The sequence below is a fragment of the Phalacrocorax aristotelis genome, chromosome 12 (assembly GCF_949628215.1).
Source record: "Phalacrocorax aristotelis chromosome 12, bGulAri2.1, whole genome shotgun sequence".
NCBI lineage: Eukaryota > Metazoa > Chordata > Aves > Suliformes > Phalacrocoracidae > Phalacrocorax > Phalacrocorax aristotelis.
The window spans coordinates 14,805,376-14,826,082 of NC_134287.1; the positions used below are offsets into that span (position 1 = coordinate 14,805,376).

General features: G+C 36.0%; 1 protein-coding gene across 3 annotated transcripts in view; it reads left to right on the top strand.

Moving 5' to 3' along the window:
- Positions 1–20,707, top strand: part of ATRNL1 (attractin like 1) — a 522,986-nt gene that overhangs the window by 288,069 nt on the left and 214,210 nt on the right. For all 3 annotated transcript variants that reach the window (XM_075107503.1, XM_075107501.1, XM_075107502.1), the window contains exon 26: positions 5,413–5,491. In XM_075107503.1, the coding sequence (XP_074963604.1) occupies positions 5,413–5,491 (79 nt within the window). The remainder of the gene's footprint in view (positions 1–5,412; positions 5,492–20,707) is intronic.

Here is a 20,707-nt window from a genome sequence, read left to right on the forward strand (position 1 = left end):
CAGTTTTCCTTTTCTGTGTTCTGTTAAATCAGTATGTCTCTTTTCATCCGTCTGGCCTAGACCTTACTACTAGACCCTGTTTTTCTCTTGCAGCCCTTCCTTGGCCACTTCTCCCTCCCGTATTGGACATAAATTACTTGTATTCAGGGCTTCCTCTTCAGTTTATTTGTTCTCTAATTGATTATTGTCCTCTACTTAATACTAAGATGATAACTTTCAATCAGCCTGTAATACACACCACTGGTGACAAATTGCTCCCTTTCAAGCATGCTTTTATAGTGTTTCTCCCTATTTTGTTCCACGCCATTTGAAGGAGCAACTGTGGAAAGCGATGTCATTATCTTCTGGCAGATCGTTTCTTTGTTCTAGAGACTACAAAATCCTGATAATGCTTGGGCTACTGCAATTTTAAGTGTGTCTTAGCATGATAATTGTCTTATTGGGAAGTATACATAAGTGCAGAAAGTCATTCACTCTGGGTCAGTGTTTCATCTGCATTGCAAGGGCATTTCTCTGTTTATTCAATGTCAGAGTCTCAACTAGAGGGTCAGATGTTGTGGACCAAATCTGTGTCCATGTGGATGAGTCTATGTAAGCACATTTATTTTTTGTACTCCCTGTTTACCATCCATCCATTTTCTGTATCTTAGACATTCTGCTTATTGCAGCATAGTCAAATATTATTTTTCTAGTATATGTAATCTTATTTTATGATACAGAAAATAAATCACAATAATCTGATTTTAATTCAAATGTGTCTGCTTCCAGCCATTGTTTCTTACCATGTGTTTCTGTGCCAGATGAATAAGCCTTGGTATTTTCTCCCCATGGAAATTTGTGCACACTGTAGGCAAGTCACCACTTGATCTTTCTGAAAGGTGAAATGATTGAGCTTGTTAAATCACTGCCAGTAAAAGGTTTTCTCCAACCTTTGAATATTTTTTGTGATTCTTCTCTCTGTCCTCTCCATGTTTCCAACCTCCTTTAAAAAAAATGGAAATATCAGAAATTCAAGAGCAAGTCTGATAGTATCTGTTTTGGCAATACCTTGTAGAGTGATAAATTAATCTCCCAAGTGCTGCTTACTGCTGCACACCTGAGTATTTAAGGTTGTTTAATCCTTTTTATTTCAGCGTCCCAGAAGCAATTCATACTGAGTTGGTCATTCACAGTGATCTCTAAATTATTTTGGGAATTGTGTAATTCCAAGGGGAATACATATCCTTTGATCTGTAAATGAGGCCTAGGTTCTCGGCCCTTATAAATACAACTTAGTAGTTGTGTTTAAAAAAAAAATAAATTAAAAGATTTTGTGGAATAGGTGCAATTGACCTGCCGGCACACTGTATGATTTCTTTGTCCTCATTACCATTAACTTTTCTTCCCCTGGTCTTTGTGTCATGCATATACCTCTCAGCTATTATGTATCAGTCTCATCAAAACTGACTGGATCTGATGCTCTGGAAACCTTGCAAACCCATCTAGAAATTTCCTTTTCTGATGTTGGTCTCCTTCTGACAATTTCTTTTTTAGCTGTCAGCTGGGCAATTTTTAATTCATTTATTTTGCGCTGCACTGATCTCTGTTTTGCCACACTTTCTATCATTTTGCTTTCTTCTCTTATATCTCTGTCTCAAGAAGGACCTAAGAAGTGTACTGGGGGATTGGAGAGCATCCTTCTATACTTGTTCTTCTGTTATACTCTTCCTCTGTAATGTTCATGTCTTTATCGTTTCTCCTTTCGACTCCCTATTGTTTCAAAACCAAAAGGAGTTTATTTCTACTGCCATTCCATTCCCCTAGCCAAGTGGACTGTACTCCTTCATACATTTTTAGTTTGTGTGTTTGAGATGAGGTCATGGCTGCTTCAGGATACAGACATACTATAGATTTATGCACTGGCATCCCAACGCTTTCTGTTTTGTTCTTTATTCCTTTGCTAATCTTCCCTAACATCCTATTTGCTCTTTTGACTGCCACTAAACATTCAGTTGATATGTTCAAAGAACTATCTGCAATTGACTTCAAGACCATTTTCTTGAGTGGTAATTGCTAATTTAGAACCTATCATTGTGTATTTGTAGCTAGAGATTTTTTTTTTCTTGTGCACATTGCCTTCAGTTCATTGGCACTGAATTTCATTCTCTTATTTTATTGCCAAGTCACTCAATATTGTGAGATCCTTTGCAGTCAGCTTTAATTTTTATTGTCCTAAATAAACCAAGGCTATTATCTCACCACAGTCTGGAACTAGGTTAGTTTGAAAAAAATCTATTTTCCATGTTTTTCTTCTCTTTGTTAACATGAATTTTGATTTTTTCCCTTCTGATTATTTTTATTAAAAACCAGAATAAAATAAAGGATTTCATGTTTACTTGCCAAGAAAAGATCATGCAAGTGTTAAGTAAACATTTCACATTATCAATGCTGTAATTTCCAATGATTTATATTATTTTATGGGTGTGTCTTTGAAACACTTGTTTCTGATTTTGACTTTGCAAGTAAACTAAGCTATGTTTTGACTGATGACAGGAAAGTTCAGCATGAGACCCAGCTCCATTGACATACAGAGCACAGAAGCAATTTGGCTTGAGTTCTTCAGCCAGAACTCTCAAGTTTTTTCTTCTACTAGCGTAAGAGAATTGTTCAAAAAATTAATAAATGTGAAGGGCAGAATTTTCTAAGGAAAGAGATTCCATTGCTTGTCATAATGCAGCAGTCGCACAGAGCAAGGCTTTCTTAGTTTCTCATGTCCAGCTCTCTTGAATGCATTCATCTTTTTCAAATTTCAGGAGCTTTGAGTTCATAATTCTAAACAGAGTTGCTGATGTTTCCCTAATTTATTTTTCTGGAAGGACTATAGAGGAGGAGAAGAGCAAATGAGATGGCTTATCCCCACTTCATGCACAGCATGCTAATTTGTAGAACACGACAGTGTTCTGGTGTTGCCCCTAAGCATCTGGTGCAGTTACTAGCTAGACAGTACAGTATATGGTAGGGGAAACATTTCTGGGAAATAGTATTTGTAAGCAGCTATTGGTTTAAAAGATGTTGCCACAAAAGTGGATTTATTCTGGTGGTCAGTGGGGTTTTTTTTGATATGTTTTTTCCTAGACACCAAATATAAATTCTCAGTCAATGAGTGCTTGCTTTCAAAGGAGACTGGAGAAAGGGAGACAACCAAACACAAATTTCAAAAAATGAAAACAGTGCATCAACTGGAGTGATGTATTAAACAAAATGGTGAATGTTCTCTGGTGATCAGTTTCTGTCATAACATTCTTTGTGCTACTTAGATAATTTGTCGTAAAAAACTCTTAAGAGAAATCCTTCTACTAAGAAATAAAATCGTGCATCAATTAAAATGTTCTTACTGCCTTAGTTCCTTTCAGCGAAGACCCATGTAGAAGGATGATTTACACTGAGATTCATTAAAGTGTAAGGTTGTGATTTCTCTTCTGAATTCCCTAAGGTGCTTGAACCAGCACTTACCCTCTCACATCCTTTTATTACGGATTGTTGACTCTTCCAACAATTTTCTGTTGGCAGAACTGTTCTGATCCATTGATCAGAACCAATCAAAATTCCAGATACCTTTAAAGGATCTCTGACAAGAGCCAATGAAAGCTCAACGCAGTATTTAAAATGGCCGTACAAGGAGAGAAGGAGAATACATGTTCCTTTCCATAGAAATCCCTAAGCCCCAAAGAGCATTAAAAAACTGCTAAAAGATCCTGGTGGTTGACATTGGCTGTTAAGAGGAAAGTCAAACTTCGTATCTAGAAACAAATCCTTTAACAATTTTTTCCTTTCAGGTTCAGAACAACCAGCCTTCTTGGAGCTAAACAGACAGAATTAAGTCTCTTAAGTAAAAAATCAAGCTGTTAATTTTAATTGAGCAGTCTATGCCCGAACCACTTTATATATTTGGGACTTTTCTCTTTCAAACTTGGTCTCACTCTGGCAGGCTGTTCAAGAAGAAATTAATAAAAAAGAATTTTGAAAGTTCGTGTGAAAATTGTTTTAAGTGAATAAGATGCTGATAGAAAGTCATATCAATTTGTATTACTTTAACCATCAAGAAAAGCTTATGTTATGGAGAGTGAGTTTTGAACATACTCAGAGCAATGGTACTTTTTGTTGTTAAATATTCAGTGGTACAGCTGATTCTGCTGCTTGCGGATCAAGGAATGATTGGGTGCTTTCATTCCATTACCTAAATAGTGACATTAAACTATAGTTGCCATAAGCTGGTTTCTAATAGTCTCCATATTATGGATAAAAATTGAATGCCATGAGCTGTTATTTCTGGAGATATATCTTCTAGGTCATAATTTCAGTTCTGTTTACAGCATGATACAGGGAAACATTGGTGTTACTGCATGGATGATGATTATATTTTGCATTTATGCATGGTACTCCACTGAACTATGCTACTTCAGGGAGTTCTTGGTATTTCCTATACTAGTTAAAGGATATGTTTTGAAGCTTTTTTTTTTTTTTGGGGGGGGGGGGGGCGGGGGGCGGGGGATAATAAAAAGAGTAAGGATGACTAATATAGTTCAATAGTTACAGGGTTGTATTAATTGCAAACACTGTGAACAGCAGATGTGCTAATGTGACCGAAAGTTCTTCATACAACTAGAAATTTCAGATATTTTAATAAAAAACTTTAGATGCCTTTTGTCAGTATCCAGAAATGCACTGAAAGAGGTTGAGAGTTCTATGATCTTTCTACCAAAATCCTTTATGGACTAAATGTTACAAATACAAAAATATTGGAGCAAAAGAGAAGGCACATGCTCCGATTGTGAACTGCAGAAGCTTAATAATTTTTATATTTGTCTGTTGTGTCATTAGGACTGTAAAATGGTGATGTTCTCTGGGTTTTTTTCCCTGTGTGATTCACTATGGAAATACTCAATTTGATAAACCAGACCTACTGTCATGTGCAAACCTGGTTCCTCAAATTAATTAGGCTCCCTGCATAGTTATCATTCCTGTATCCCAGGAAATTATTCAGAATTCACAAACGGAGAGGAGTATAAACTGGTATAATTATTTTGCTATAGTTCATCCTCTTTTTCCATCTTCTGAATGTGGAACATGCAGTGCGTCATTGTTGATACTGTTGTGGGTGTGTGGATGGTTGTAATGGAGCTTATCCCATGCTAATGGAGAAAGTAATAGCATTTTGTGAAGAAAATCACAGCATCAGAGGTGTACATCCTCTTTTGACTTTGAACTTGGATGGTCGACTGTTTGTGATCCTGGTAGAGTTTAGTTTTCCTCTATTTTTGTGGGTTTTTTTCCACGCTTAAATGTATTTTCATTACCTTTGATACCCTAAAAACATCAGCTTTTTCAGACCATTATGTTACAATTACTTTTTTTTTTTTTTTGTAATTGCAGTTGTTTCTTATCCTTACTGCTGGTAGCTGCTGTCGTTTGGAAAATCAAACAAACCTGTTGGGCTTCTCGACGGAGAGAGGTATCAATAACTTTAAGATTATTGTGGTAGCTTTGTCTTTCAGAATAAATTGAGCGCTCTGATGAACAATCACACCTCCACTTTCTCCTGGGTGCACAATTTAAATATTCCTCTAAACATTTTTTTTTACCCTGGACTTTTCATGCCAGGAAAAAAACTTTGTTTCTTCCTCCTGTCAAAAATTTTAAAAATTGCAGCTCTAGGTTGCAGAAAGCTAATTTTTCTTTATGGTGGAATATTTAGAATAGACTAGAATATTTCAGTTGGAAGGGACCTACAAGGATCATCTAGCCTGGCCACATCGGGGCTGATCAAAAGTTAAAGCATGTTATTAAGGGCACTGTCCAAATACCTCTCAAACACTGACAGGCTTGGGGCACTGACCACCTCTCTAGGAAGCCTGTTCCAGTGTTTGACCACCCACTTGGTAAAGAAATGCTTCCTAATGTCCAGTCTGAACCTCCCCAGTGCAGCTGTAAACCATTCCCACACGTCCTGTCACTGGATACCAGGGAGAAGAGCTCAGCACCTCCCTCTCCACTTCCCCTCCTCAGGAAGCTGTGGAGAGCAATGAGGTCACCCCCCAGCCTCCTTTTCTCCAAAGTAGACAAGCCCAAAGTCCTTAGCTGCTGCTCCTCATAGGACATTCCTTCCAGCCCTTTCACCAGCTTTGTTGCCCTCCACTGGACGCATTCAAGTACCTTAACGTCCTTTTCAACTATGGGGCTTGGAGCTTCACAGGTACCAAGGTGAGGCTGCACCAATGCTAAACACAGAGGGATAATCACCTCTCTTGACCAGATGATTACACTGTGTTTAATGCATCCCAGTATTGTCAGTAGACTCAAAATAGTAGTGCAAAACCATTGGTAAACTGAGTGAACACAGAGGATCATAGTGTAGCATTTCAAATTTTCTAGGAAGCTATTTGATGCTGTGACTTAGGCTGTGTTGTTATCGACAGTCATTGGAACATATAGGAGGAGACAACCCTCTCTGCAAAGAGTTTATACTTTCTTTTTTTTTTCCTTTCTCTTTTGTTTGTAATTTTTTTTTATTTTAAGCAAAATTCTATCTCTATTGATATTAAGTTCTGTCATTAAAACCATGGCACAGTTGAAGCTCTTCAAATACCTTTTTCTTTTGTTGTCTAAATCATTATACCTGTGTTGGAATATTTGGCCCAAATATTTCTTCTTACCTGTTTAACAAATAATTAAGCTTATATGAGATTAAACTTAGGTTATGTATACTGCTACCTGTGCATAACATGATTCAGATGATGTATATTTACAGTTGCCGTATTTCATTTTGTTTTTATAAATAAGATATATCATTTTTAGCCAGTGATTTTTTTCCCTTCAAGATTCTAATCTTGATAGTTTTTGGAAACAGCATTTGCTTAATGGTATTGTAAGCTAGATTTAATAAAAAACGCCAATTCTTTCTTAATTAAGTATTTTTTCTTAGTATACTGGTGCCATGAATGTTTAAATAACTTTTATTTTTTACTGTAGACCTACAGTGAATTTACATATGCTTTAAAAACACCAGGTAACTAGCACTTACAATTTTTCTTCACTGAAATTATAGAGTAGTAATGCCCAGGTTTAGCTTTGAACTGGTGCTACAAGGAAAGATGTATATTATCATAGTTACTTCATGTAGGCGGTTTTTTTATTCAGGTGAATATTATTAAGCATATTCTCCCTCTAAGGGCAAGTGCTCATATATTTGTGATTACTTGCAAAATACAGATGAAAGTTACTTTAAACTACAGTATTCTATTCAATTTCTTAATATTGCATTTGAATTTGTCTCAATACTTAACTTGTTAATAGTTATGTGCAAAATTGTATTGTGATGGAGTGTAACAATTCTTTTATTTCATTTCTCATGTTAATAAGGTTGTTTTATTAACATGTTTAAGAACAAATATGAACACATGAGTTTACACATCTAGGGTGTCTAATCTGTTTTCCATGGTTACTCTCCTAGATGTTTGGAACATAGTATTTTTAATGTAATCTGTAGACATCAACCTATAAAGAACACATTCTGATTTAAAAGTTTTTTAAGTTTTCCAAATTCTATTTTCCTAATGTCATCAGAAGCATTTCTAAGACTGTATGAATCCTCATATAAGCTGACTGATAAATACAATGTAAACATAAATCAGCTTCTTTGGCAGAGCAAAATAGAAAGAAATACTTGGCAGTTGGATTAAAATCTCAGAGGTCTATGCTTCAGTTCTGATCCTTGGTTTTCCTTGTATATAACTAGAGAGACTTAGTTGTCTTTTGTTCAGAAATGTCCTCTGTTTAATTTCAAAATTACATGAGTATGTATTTCTTCCTATTTTAAATGAGGTGTGAAACAGTACCCAGAGTGTGGTAGCATTATGAATTGTAAATGTTTAAGCAAACCTCCTTTATTTTCAATCTGCTATTGCACATCAGCAGCAGTTCACGTCAAATACAAGTTTTTCAGTAATGATCCACTTAATATTTTCCTTTGATCTAGATCAGAGAACTTGTTTTCATAGGTAGCATCTTTTTTTTGGGTTTTGGAGTGAAGTGTTACAAATAAATTTTATGAATAACACACAAGTATAAGGCAACCTATTGTTGAAAACAGTTCTGAAGTACCTACTTTTAAAGTCTACACGTGTAGGCAGATGAGCTTCCCATCTCTTTCATCTTTCCTGAATGACAGGAATGTTTGACTCTTTAGATGTTACTTTCAATATGGACACAAACTACAGTAAGAAGTGAAATATAACAAGAACACAAACAAATATGAAAAAGCATGCTGTTAATAGCTATTAATCCAGTTATTGTTCATCCCAGTCTGTTTCCCCCTAGAGGAGGAGCAACTGTACTATCCAGTTCATGTGATCTCATAGTAATGAATTTTATCAGGCTGTTGGGGTAAGCAGATAATTTTTTTTGAAGTTTTCGAAAACTTCTATGTGTAGCTGAAAATTCAGAACATTGTCCTTTTTTTGCCTTCTGACTTTAATGCTTAGCTAAATTGGTTCATTACTGATTCCAAACTGAAGGTGGCATGGCCTCAATCCAATAGAAAGCAAAAGCAAGTTGTTTGCATTGTGTACTGTGAATGTCTCAATTTTCCCATGAATTTAGAAATTTTCTCTCCAGTTTCTTTCCTAGTTTATTGTCAATAGAGCAAATATTTGCTTTCTGCTGCTCAGAGCACTGCCCAAATCCTACTGAGCAGTTAATTTGAATTTAGGCTCTATTATATGCACATGTAAGAAACTATTATAGTACATGAAAATAAGTAAACAAATAAATAAAGACATTATGTCTTCCAAAACTTGAAGTGATGTTTGTCAGCATTGAATTTAACTTCCCCTTTCCCATATCTATTGGTGTTTCGATTTAGTTAGTTGAAATTGTTCTTCTGTAAGAGAAGCCCTTGAGTTTTGGTAATTTTTTTTACTCATAACAAAATTTTGGTTCTCATCTTTTTCCCACTTACACTGCTGCCTCTTAAGATATACTTTATCTAAGGCTTTTTGAACATTTATATTTATACTTTAACTCCTGTCTGAGCTTTTCTTCTTCTTTCCTGTCTTCTGAAAGAACAAGAAACAGTAAATAGACTCTCTTTCACCTTGTACCATCAAAGTTATTCCCTTCTGCACTGAAAGAAAATGGGAAGTATCATTCATTTATTTCATAGTTCCAAAAAGATCAATGAAACTTTCAGCAGGAGAACATGAACAACCTCCTGCCTGGCATCCCTTCACACCTTCCCACACCCACCTCTCCCATGGATCTCCAACATTTAAAATAAAGTTTTTAAGAAAGGCTGAAGTAATATAGTGAAATATTGCTCATCTGAGAGTGCATGATCCTTGAAAGGAATAATACAGAATATTATGAAGTGATTTCTGAAGCATTATTCTTATGGCACTGTCTTTCTTGAGAAGCAAGGCAGAAGGAAGAGGGTACATTCTCAAGGGTACCAAACATCAAATTCCTACTTACAGAGCGGGATAATATTTGCAGGAAAGCATGGAAATTCAAGTAGGAGTAGATAAAGGGCAAGATATATTTGTTCGTCAAATAAGTTAGAGGAGTTCCTAAGTATTGCAAAGTTTAGGAGCAGCAAAGCATTTTTAGAGAAGTCTTATACTACATAAAAAGATGAGATAATGTCCTCTAGGTTTTAATCTCTCATCCTTCTTTTTCCTCCAAAGACTCACAAATCTTTCTACCAGTACCTTTCTTGGAGAAATTTCACTTGCATTTTACACCCAGAATTCACCCAAGAGCCTGTCCCTGAAGTTTCAATCTGACTCTGTTTTCCTTCTTTATACAAAAATGTTATATCACCTGGATTTACTAAAGAAGAAAATCGAAAAGAGTATTATTTGTTGTCTCTGCGTGTTTCATATCAGAAGTATTCGTTCAATCTTTTGTTGAGAATGGGTAGAAGAGAATGTTTTTATATCATTTTACTGAAAAGCTCGGTAAGTTGCCTGCCAGTTTTGTAGTGACTCAAAGGGTTTATTAATGAACTACTTCTGGAGAGGTACCACACAGCAGATAAAATTTGCATCCAAATGATTTCTTATTAATAGTGTGACAAACTTTTTTTTTTTTGCTGACAAGATTACACTGAGATCACTACCAAAGCTCATACAGATGGGATTATAAACCACACAGCTTCTAGTTGAGGTATTTTAACAAATTATTGCTTCTTCATAAGGTAAAGCATTTGCTCTGTGCTATTCATTCAGCCAGATATTTTAAAGAATTGTTACCTTTAATCCAGAATCTTGCAATCAGTGATGTCCATAGAGGCGTACTCTTCCTCTCCCCACACAGATACACAGAAAATACAGTCGTGTGCCAATGTGTCATGTGTCATTACATACATTTGTGCATATTGGATCAGTCAATTAGTTAAAGTGCATTTTTACATCTTTTCTTATGATAATCTTTTTTACATATTATTATAATTGCACACAAGAAAGAGCTTACCTATCTCAAAAAGATGAGTTGGAATCTTATTTCCTCATGTAATACACTGGAAGTCTCTTGAGAAATGAGGAAGTAATGCATGATTGCACATTTATGTAAAATTGTTTGAAAGCATGGTATTATATGTGTAAAGTGCTTGCCTAACTTTAAAGGTTAATATCATTCCTTTATTGGAATTTTCATATTTATATATAGCATTTCATTATACAGTCAGCTGTGAACCATTTGCCTGTCTGAAAGAATAGCATGTACAAGCATAAAACCATGGAATTATAGAGAATGCTTGTTTTGTACAGTGTGTGGGTGCCACACAACTTATTGCTTCATTTCATTAAATAAGCTTATGTTTGTTTAAAAAACCCCCACCTTTCTAGCCTTAATTTTAATATCAAGGTAGTTTTATTCTCTTGAATATTCAAAGATTCTGAAAAACACACAAATGAAACTGGAATAGACTACTTCTTAATAACAGTAACAATTCATGTAATAGCTCTAGGCTCATTTCTATGGTAACCCTAATAAGAACAAAAAGTTCAGTTACGTTGATAGTACTAATGATTGTAGACAATATGTGAATTTCAGCTAGAGCCTTTTAATTTATATTGTAATGACAGTTGCATTTTTAAAATATTCCTTTCACAAAAGGCAATAATGGCTTTTGGTGTATGTAATATTTTTTATGGAACACAACATGTTTAGTATAGGAATATTAATATGCATAGAATGTGGTGTGTTCTTGAACAACAAATGAAGGAGCAAAAGGAGTACATTGGTCCATCTATATATTTAATATGGGCAAGGGACCACCAATAGTAGATGTAAGGAAACCAAGAAATGCTAATACATATCATTAAAGTACCCTAATGCATAATATTATTCATGTGTGTAGGTGTCTACAGGATTATATGCTTTACCTTTAAAAGTTGTTAACCTCACAGATCACTTTTCTGGTAGCTTCTTGTCTGTTGCTTAGCAAATATCTTACACATCTATATGTACTTACTCATAGACTGTGTGAGTAATCCTACTGAAGTCAAAGGAGCTATTCATAGGACCAGAATCTCAACTTGTTATATTGCTCAAGCTCTTCAGAAATCAATAGAGCTATGACTGCTTATTTCAACTCTGGATCTAGTTTTACTGATGATAACCGGGGCATTTATTTTAAACTGACATTTTCTTTATTCTCTCCAACCTAAAATTTAGGTTCCTCTCTGAATGAACCTTTCAAGTGATATGCCTATTTAGTTGACACTAGATCTTGTCTCAGGACTCCCCCTGCAGTCAGTATGAGAGGCATCTCCAAATGACTTGCATCCTACCCAATTTTCACAGTGTTGATTTTATACTCTGATACTTGTGGGAGGCTGACTTGTTGTTAACAATGTAAATAACCCAGTGAGTCAAATCTCTTATTAACTCCTGAAAGTTAATCCTTGATTTAATTTTTTAAAATTTAAGTTGTATTTATAATACTGTCACTTCATATTCATAGAGGTATATAATTTTCTTATATGTTGTACTAGCATATTTTTTGGCAGGATAATTCCTCTCCTCTTCCTTTCCTTTCCTCTTCCTTTCCTTTCCTCTCTCTCTTCCTCTCTTTCTTCCTCTCTCTCTCCCCTTTCTTTTCTTTCTTTTCTTTCTTTTCTTTCTTTTCTTTTTTCTCTTTCTTTTCTTCCTTTTCTTCCTTTTCTTCCTTTTCTTTCTTTTTCTCCCTTCCCCTCCCTTTTCCTTTTTTTTTTTTTTTTTTAATGAATACTGAAAAAAATCTGTAAGTTGGAAGTAGAGAGCTGACTTATGGTTTTACCTTTTCTGGTGGCCAAGTTTGGAACAGAGACAAATAAATCCAAATCAGCTATTCAAGAATGTACACCTGAGCTATGAAAATTTGTTCCTGTATCTAGTACTTCTGGTACCTCTAGTCCTTTTTTTCTTAAAGTATATACATGTAAACATGGTGGTTTTTTTTAACAAGTACATGTAAAAGACACTGGAAATCAGTGTGCTTGTGCAGATAAAAGATGCACTTTTAGATAACACAAGGCATTTATGAAAGCTTGCTAATAGATTGGTCTTTTTCTTCATTCCACAAAAATTCAGAAGGTAAAGAAGATAACAGATGACAACAGATTTTGCAAGAGAAATTGTGGGCTACTTCTCTTTATTAAAAAAAAAATAAATAAATGACGGAAAACATAAACTAAGAGCTGTTTTAATTATATCTACATATGACCAGGAGAAGAAAGTTGTTCGCTTTTCTTAACATAATAACAAAAGTTCCTTCTTGTATTTACATAGTGTAGTTAGACTGAAGAATCCCAAAAGGCAATAATCAAAACAAATTAATTTCACTATATGTGATTCCTGGGTGTATACATAGAAGGAAGCTCGGATGTATTTATTGGTGCTGATAACATTACTTTAAAATGAATAGTTGTGGTATTATGTTCAGTAGGGTTGAGGTATCTAAATATTGGTGTAAGATACTGCTGGAGATAATATTAATGTTATAATGGACTCTTGCAAGTGTACTAGGTTAAGCTTTCAAGCTAACAGGAAGGTAAAAATAAAGTTATTTAAGAGGAAGAGGGAACTGGCCAACATGCAAAAGGCTGCCTGAGGCAACTGGCCACTTGGCAGAGCCTAAGGAGCCTTTAAGCTGTATGGTCTGAGAAGGTTCCACAGGAATAGTTGTAAACATAAGAGCATTAGGAGAATTTTTAGCAACTACCTGTCAGCAAAAAGCAGCAGACAGTGAGAAAGGCAATCCTTAGTGGGGCCCTAGGAAGAAGACAGGTAACTTCTTTTGAATTTCTCAGAAGAAAAGTCACCTGGACTTGTTTCCATGGTGTTAAAGGAATCAGGACAGTGCATATGTTCTTTATAAATAAAGAGGATTGCACCAAAATAGAGGATTCATTTTCGTTTCTTAACAAAAACAAAAGAGCAGGTGTTGAATATTGGCCAAAAGTGTAAGAGTCTACTTTACATCTGTATTACCTCGGTGTTTGCGGGATAGTGTTAATTTTTTATCCCCTATTAAAACACAAACAAACCTCCCATTCCCCAAAGCCCTGTAAGAAACAATTGAGTGGATTTAGGTGCAAAACCCAAAATTATTTAGAAACTTGGAAGAACTCTGCTATGAAGAGAGAGTGAAAAGGTTTGAGGGTTTACAATAAGAGCACTTTGAGGGAAGTGCAAATACTCCTCTTTAGTTCCTCCTTAGCTTTTGTCAGAGTTGGGAGCACGTTTAGTGGCACTGGGTAGACAACTTTGGCCCAGGTGAGTCAATTGCACCGGGGGAACCATGAAGGAAATTAAGGCAGAATTGTCCTTCCTCCAAAGAGCAGGGAAGCAACTCAAAGTCCAAGCCTAGAAGATACATATAGTTCCTCCCTCTTATTCTATTCCACCTTTCTACCTAGTTCTGTTTATTTACAGTTGAATGTTAATCATGTCTTCTAAAATTATATTAATTCATGGTAACAATACTTTTGATTGCTTATAATGCATGAAACATTTACTACTGGTATGTAGGCAGCTGATAATATTGTTGATGTTCTTTCAAAAATATATCTGCTTCCACAAATGTCCAACTTCTCCTTGCAAATATATCAAACATATTTTTTTTTCAGAGCTGATTTTTAGGTACATTTCTGTATGTGTGCAACTGAGTAGCAGTAAAGAGGGATTAATATGCCTGAATCTATTCCAGAGTGTTTGCATTTCACTTTGCCCAGCTTGGACAGTACATGACTTCTAAGATAATCACATTGACCTTTTTGTCTCTTAAAGTTAGTGTTGATAATATACACGATTATTCATGCTTTCTTTAAAAAAAATGTTTTAAGGTGTCACTAATTGGTGATCTCTTAAAGAACCACTGTCAAAAAGTGGTTAGCAAAGGTGGTTTCAATATGTGGACTTAACAAAGTTCTATGGCAAGGTTCACTCTGTTACTGTATGGTGCAATCATTTGAACAATGATTCAAACTGCCAAGACAAAATCAGTTACCAAGACACAAATAATCAAAGTTACCAAGTCACAAATCAAAGTTACCATACTACAAGTTTATGCACACTATCGGTCACTTACCAAAGATCTGCCATTGGTAAAAGGTCTCTCTGCCTTGAGGAGCAACACTGAGACATGTCCCAGATCAAGGGGAGATCGCCGCCGTTCAGTCACATTGCTTAGCAGGGAGAGCTCAAAGGCAGCTCACTAAGGCTGTTATATTTATGGAATAAAGTGGTTGGCCTGTAGTCAAATTACATGTGGTGGGAAAGGTATGCATGAGACTCCTTGTACCCACAACTTTGTTCCTTGATAAGTGAGTCTTGCAAAAGCCACCCACTATTCATGTGTTAATCGCATGATTGCTGTTCCAAGCTCATACACATCGATGCTCACTGTGTCACTCTGCTCCTTTGTGGGTTTTCAGAGAAGAGGTTGAAACTAGGAGAGTTCTTGGCCTGGCTACAGCTCAGGCCTTTACCTTCTTTGGAGCCTGTACCAAACTACTGCTAGTTTGGTTAAGGGGTCAAGTTCATCTGTCACAGAAGGCACTGAAGTTTCTTATATGTGGACAACACCCTACTAAGGTCAGAGCTTTAATAATTTACAATGCAAAGAGAATGCAATGATCAATGCAACTGGAAATTAGTTAACATCACCAACTTATTTTTTCAGTGCCTGCACTATTAATTGGTTTACTCCCTCAGCAGGATGTGTTCAGAGCCGTGAATGTCAGTATTGTTGCTATCAGCAAACTCGATGGGGAACTTCTCCACTTTCTCTAGATACTTGTACATACAAACATTCCTTGGTGTCCTCCCCCTGAGCAAACACTGGCTGTGCAGTTCATCCGGGCACCTTCTAGTCTTCTCCCACTTCTCTGGGTAGAAGGAAATAATGGTAGGTTCATGGGGACAAAATTGTCACATGTATGCTTATTTCTTGAGGAACCTGTGAATACAAAGTAACAGCAGAACCTTAGACTGGGAAAAATCCCCAAAACCCTATAGAAGAAAGCATGGGTGTATGACACAGTCTACAACGAGGTAGAGTAGTTATTCTTTCTTAAGGATATTATGATGTAATGTTTATCCTTCCTGGAGCTATATTTTTTATTGCTCCAACAGTTCACAAACAATAGTTGGGAGTTAGTGTGACCTGATATAAACTAAGCTCATTACATTAATTTTCAACAGATAATTAATAATTAACATATAACCTTTGGCTTTCTTTTTATCTTCAAGTATTGACAGAATTCACATAAAAACATACTATGTATGGAAAAAATGCTTTGAAATGCAAAACTTAATTAAAATTAATGTAATGTTATTTTAGGACAGTTGTACAGTAGCAAAAGTACTATAGGGAATATGAATATTTGAATAGACCATTATTTTTATCCATGCTGTTCGATTTATACACAAGTAATTTCTGGAAGACAGAATGCCATTTGATGTTTTGGTTGCAATTTATTGGATTGAATACACCATGGCAGTTAAGTTGTAGCATCAGTAAATTGCTCTAGACTTCTTTAACAATCACTTGACCCACATGTAATTAACAAAAATGAAACAAAAGTGAATCATAGAATCATTAAGGTTGCAAAAGACCCTTAAGATCACTGCCAAGTCCACCACTACACCATATCCTTAGGTACCATGTCTACCCTTCTTTTAAATACCTCCAGGGATGGAGGGCAAGAAGGCCCTACCGCGGGACCTGAACAGGCTGGATCATTGGGCTGGAGCTAACTGTATGAGATTCAACAAGGCCAAGTGCTGGGTCCTGCACTTGGGTCAAAACAACCCCAGGCAACGCTACAGGCTTGGAGAGGAGTGGCTGGAGGGCTGCCTGGAGGAAAAGGCCCTGGGGGTGCTGGCTGACAGCCGGCTGCGCATGAGCTGGCAGTGTGCTCTGGTGGCCAAGAAGGCCAATGGCATCCTGGCTTGTATCAGGAATAGTGTGGCCAGCAGGAGCAGGGCAGGTATGGTGTCCCTGTGCTCGGCACTGGTGAGGCCCCACCTTGAGTACCGTGTGCAGTTTTGGGCCCCTCACTACAAGAAGAACGTTGAGGTGACAATGAATCCTGTAGCTTGAACTTTTTTGGCTTTCTGTGCTCCACATACCTTTTCAAAATTGCAGTTAATTAGACTTATCATAGCTAAATAACCGTAGTTTCTTAGTCTTTTATATTTGTGCAGCCATGGTCAGAAATACTACTGGAGGGGGCAGGCAGGGAATAGCATGTTCTGATCAGGAGAATTTTGGGTTTGGAAGACCATAATTTGATTACTGGTGTTATAGGTGCCCTTGTGCAAATTGCTTCGCTGCCTGGGCCATCAGTTTCCTCATCTGTAGAACGGACTCAGTTGTTCAAGTCTTCTTTATATGTTTTTCATTAAAAATGCTGTTGCTATTATTTGGGGAGCCTAGTCTCCTGACTGTTTTGCTTTATTCCCCAAGAATCCTGTTTGTCCCTGGGCAATTTATTCAGACATCTGTCTGTTTAGGAAGTGGACGCTGGACTGGTCTCTTAATTGTTGTCTGGGTGCACTGCTACTAATCAAAGATACAAACATGCTCTGCAATACAGTCTATTATTTTAATGTGTTATATTTTAATTCATATTTTAATATTTGATAAAATACATTGTGAAAGTATGAAATACCTCATATATGTTTAATTTTCAGCTTAATTAAAACCAATCACCCATCTCTTAGTGTTTTATGCTGAGTATGTTAATGATGTACAATACTGATTCTGTACTACCGTAATAATTTATGCCTTCAGAAAGTTAAGGAAAATATTTCCAGAACACAGCGGGAGCATGTTACAAAAATGCCATACCAATGCCTCTGTGAGCCAAATGCAAGTATCAGATGCACCACATTTTGGTTTAATACCTTAACAGGGTCCATTAGTAATATTCCTGAACTTGTCTTCTTCCCCATTCACATGGAAAGCAAGTCCACATTGTTAATATTGTTAATGACTAAACCAACCATGCATGAAATGTCCAAGTTTCACCTCTGGTTAGAGCATCCAGTATACTGTGAGCTCATAGAAAACAATGAACATAAATCATTTAGGTAGAAAGGGAGGAAAAGAGGAGCCAGAGAATTATGGTCAGTGAATTCCCTTGAAGAAAAGCTAAGCTGTTTGTAAGCACCTATGAAAAAAAGATTAAAAGCCTAAATGTTTTTGTCAGGAACCAAACCATGTGAAAAGATTATGCTTTTCTTCCAAGGTAGGATAAAAGGCCTTGTGAATGGAGGGGAAAGCATCTGATGCTTGTACAGTTTGGCATTATTAAGGCCTTAAAAAGTCTATCACATCATACTTTAATAAGTAAGGCAAGGAAGCATTGCCATGATTCCATAGCTGTGGAGTAGGTGCAAAACTGGTCAGGAAAACATACTTACATGTTCATTATCAATAAAATGAGGTACTAGCTACATGCTGACTGTAGTAAACTTCATTAACTACAGGTTAACTTCAAAGATGTGGCCTAGCTCTGAAACTCGTCAGTGTTTTTATTAATGACTCTAGTTACACAATTAAAGAATACATCTATTAAATTTGCAGATACTAGAAGCTGGGTCACAAGTGTGTTGCAAGCAAGATTATCCTTCAAAATAACCTTTACAAATTAGAGAGAATATCCATACTGGTGAGTGCAAGCTTTTTACCTGGAAGAAGTAATCATCTTCTTCACAGAAACAGCGATGAGGAAAAAGCTGACTGTGCTACAATTCTTCAGAACTGATCGATGCCTTAGAAATGTTCACAAGCTGAATGTAAGTGAACAGCAACCTAATTACAAAAAAAAAGAGAATATATTACTGACTTGCATTGGTACAAGTAGTAACTCTAAGGCATCTAATTCTTATGCTTTACTGAGTATGGCCTTAACTGGAGCATCATGTCCAGTTCTGACACTCCAGTTCAAAAAGTGTATGGAACATTTGGAAACGTTCACAGGACAGAATGGGAAAGTATGGCTGTCTATAGCTGTTTAGTGTAAAAGAGGAACATAGAGATGATAACAGCCTTGAAGGTAGGGAATGGAATAATGCATGTGCTGTATCTGTCATAGAAAGGACAAGAAGTGAGGTGCCTGTGTTGCAGCAAAGAACACCCAGTTGACACAATGAAAAATAATAATGATTAGTGTAGTGTAGTTCTGGAATAGATTGTCTTAGAGATTCCATTGACTCTCTGTCATTGAAAGCCTTTAAGAGTGGGGTAGGCAAATACAGGACAGAAGTTAGAAGACATAGATATGTCTTTGCAGGGGGGTGGACAGTCTGTTGACAGTCTCCTGAAGTCTCTTTTAAGCATATGATCTTACAATTTAAAAAAAAAACACTTCATGTTGAAATCAGGGAGAGCTATTTTGTACATACCACTAGCATTTTTATTTGTCATAGAATTACAGGATGGTTTGGGTTGGAAGGGACCTTTAAAGACCACCTAGTCCAATATCTACTGCCATGGGCAGGGACATCTTTCACTAGAGCAGGTTGCTCAGAACCCTGTCCAACCTGACCTTGAACACTTCCAGGGATGGGGCATCCACAGCTTCTCTTGGACTGTCTACAGCTAGGTGATATGAAATTGCAGCAACATATATCTGTAATAGTGCTGTAGTAGTACCTGCGCTTCCTCATTAAAGACTATTTTAAAATCTACATGAATTTAATATTTATACTTTCATTGCAGAATTCTGTCACAAATGACAGTAAAGGCAAGTAATTATTCATTTCAGTTGTTTTTCCATTGAAAAGGCTTTTAAGGTGCTTTACAAATTTCATATGCATAAATGCAGCCTTTGATGTTATTGATGTCGTATACCATGGTTAAAACTTGCAAAATCTCAGACACTAGAAAATTAGGGTCAAAATTAGCCCCTTATACCATTTAAATTCATATCCATTATGTTCCTCCAACTGACTGATTGAGCCACCCTGTGATATTTTTTTCCACTTTACCTACTATTTGCGGTTGTTTTATTTCATGATTTGAGCTGGATTAATTGTTCTGGACCTGGCATCCCTTCCATTGTGCAATTCTACTGGCTTCTGTGTAAGTGACAAACAAGGCAAGGTAGTTTATTTGAGATTAAAATTGAAAACCATACACAGAGCAGAAATGAAGCAAGTTTTCTGTTGTTGGTTTTTTTTTCCCCCTGTAATACATATTTTTTTTGCAATTATTCTGGTTCTCCTTTAGCTGAACCAGTTTCGCCGGTGTTTTAAAATATACGTACACATTTTTTACAACAACACTGTTTAGCACATGTACAGAATTCTTATCAAAGGTAAATACTGCATCTTTGTTAGTCATTCTTCTTGCTTTCCTGGATCCTATGACAGATGATTTATCTCTCCTGCAGATGGGCAATATATTATATTTCCACTACTTTCAGAATGGCTTGTTGTTTGCTAACATGAAGCTAATGTAATTTCACCATACTTTCTTGCTTTATATAATAAATAATTTACATATGATCTTTGGCTTTCCTTTTATCTTAAATCAATGATACAAATTACATAAAATCATACAATTTGATCAAAAATGCTTTGAAATGCAAATTCTAATTAAAATTCATATAGTGTTAATTTAGGACATTTGTGTTGTTGAAGTATAGTGTTTGGGACATCATCAGTATTTGAATATGCTATTAGTTTTTCTATGGTTTTTGTGCATATAAAGTGGTTTTAGGTAAAAAATTTGGATCAAGTGCAGTATGACAAGAGCTAAATTATAGCTTTATTAAATTGTTTTAAATTGTTTTACCAACTGAAATGCATGCAAATAGTAAATGAATAAAAGACCTACCATTTGCTGTTTATTTTGATTTTTGTATGTCTAATTACAAGATTGTTTTTAATTGGAAATAATACTATGGCATAGAAGCTATTACCAAACACCTTTTTTTGACAAAGATATTTATGTACAGGCTGAAAAATCTCACTTTTAGTGGAAGGTAAGCAGTTTCATTTAGATTAAACTTTTTTGACGGAAAAGCCAAGTAAGTATATATTTCTAACATAAAGAAATAAGGTGATTTAGCTGGATTCCAAGCAAAATAGGATATTAAGAAATATAGTCTAGTATTCCAGCAGTAAATAGGTTTTTCTAGTAGTTGATACAGTCAAAAATTCACTGTCAACCTGT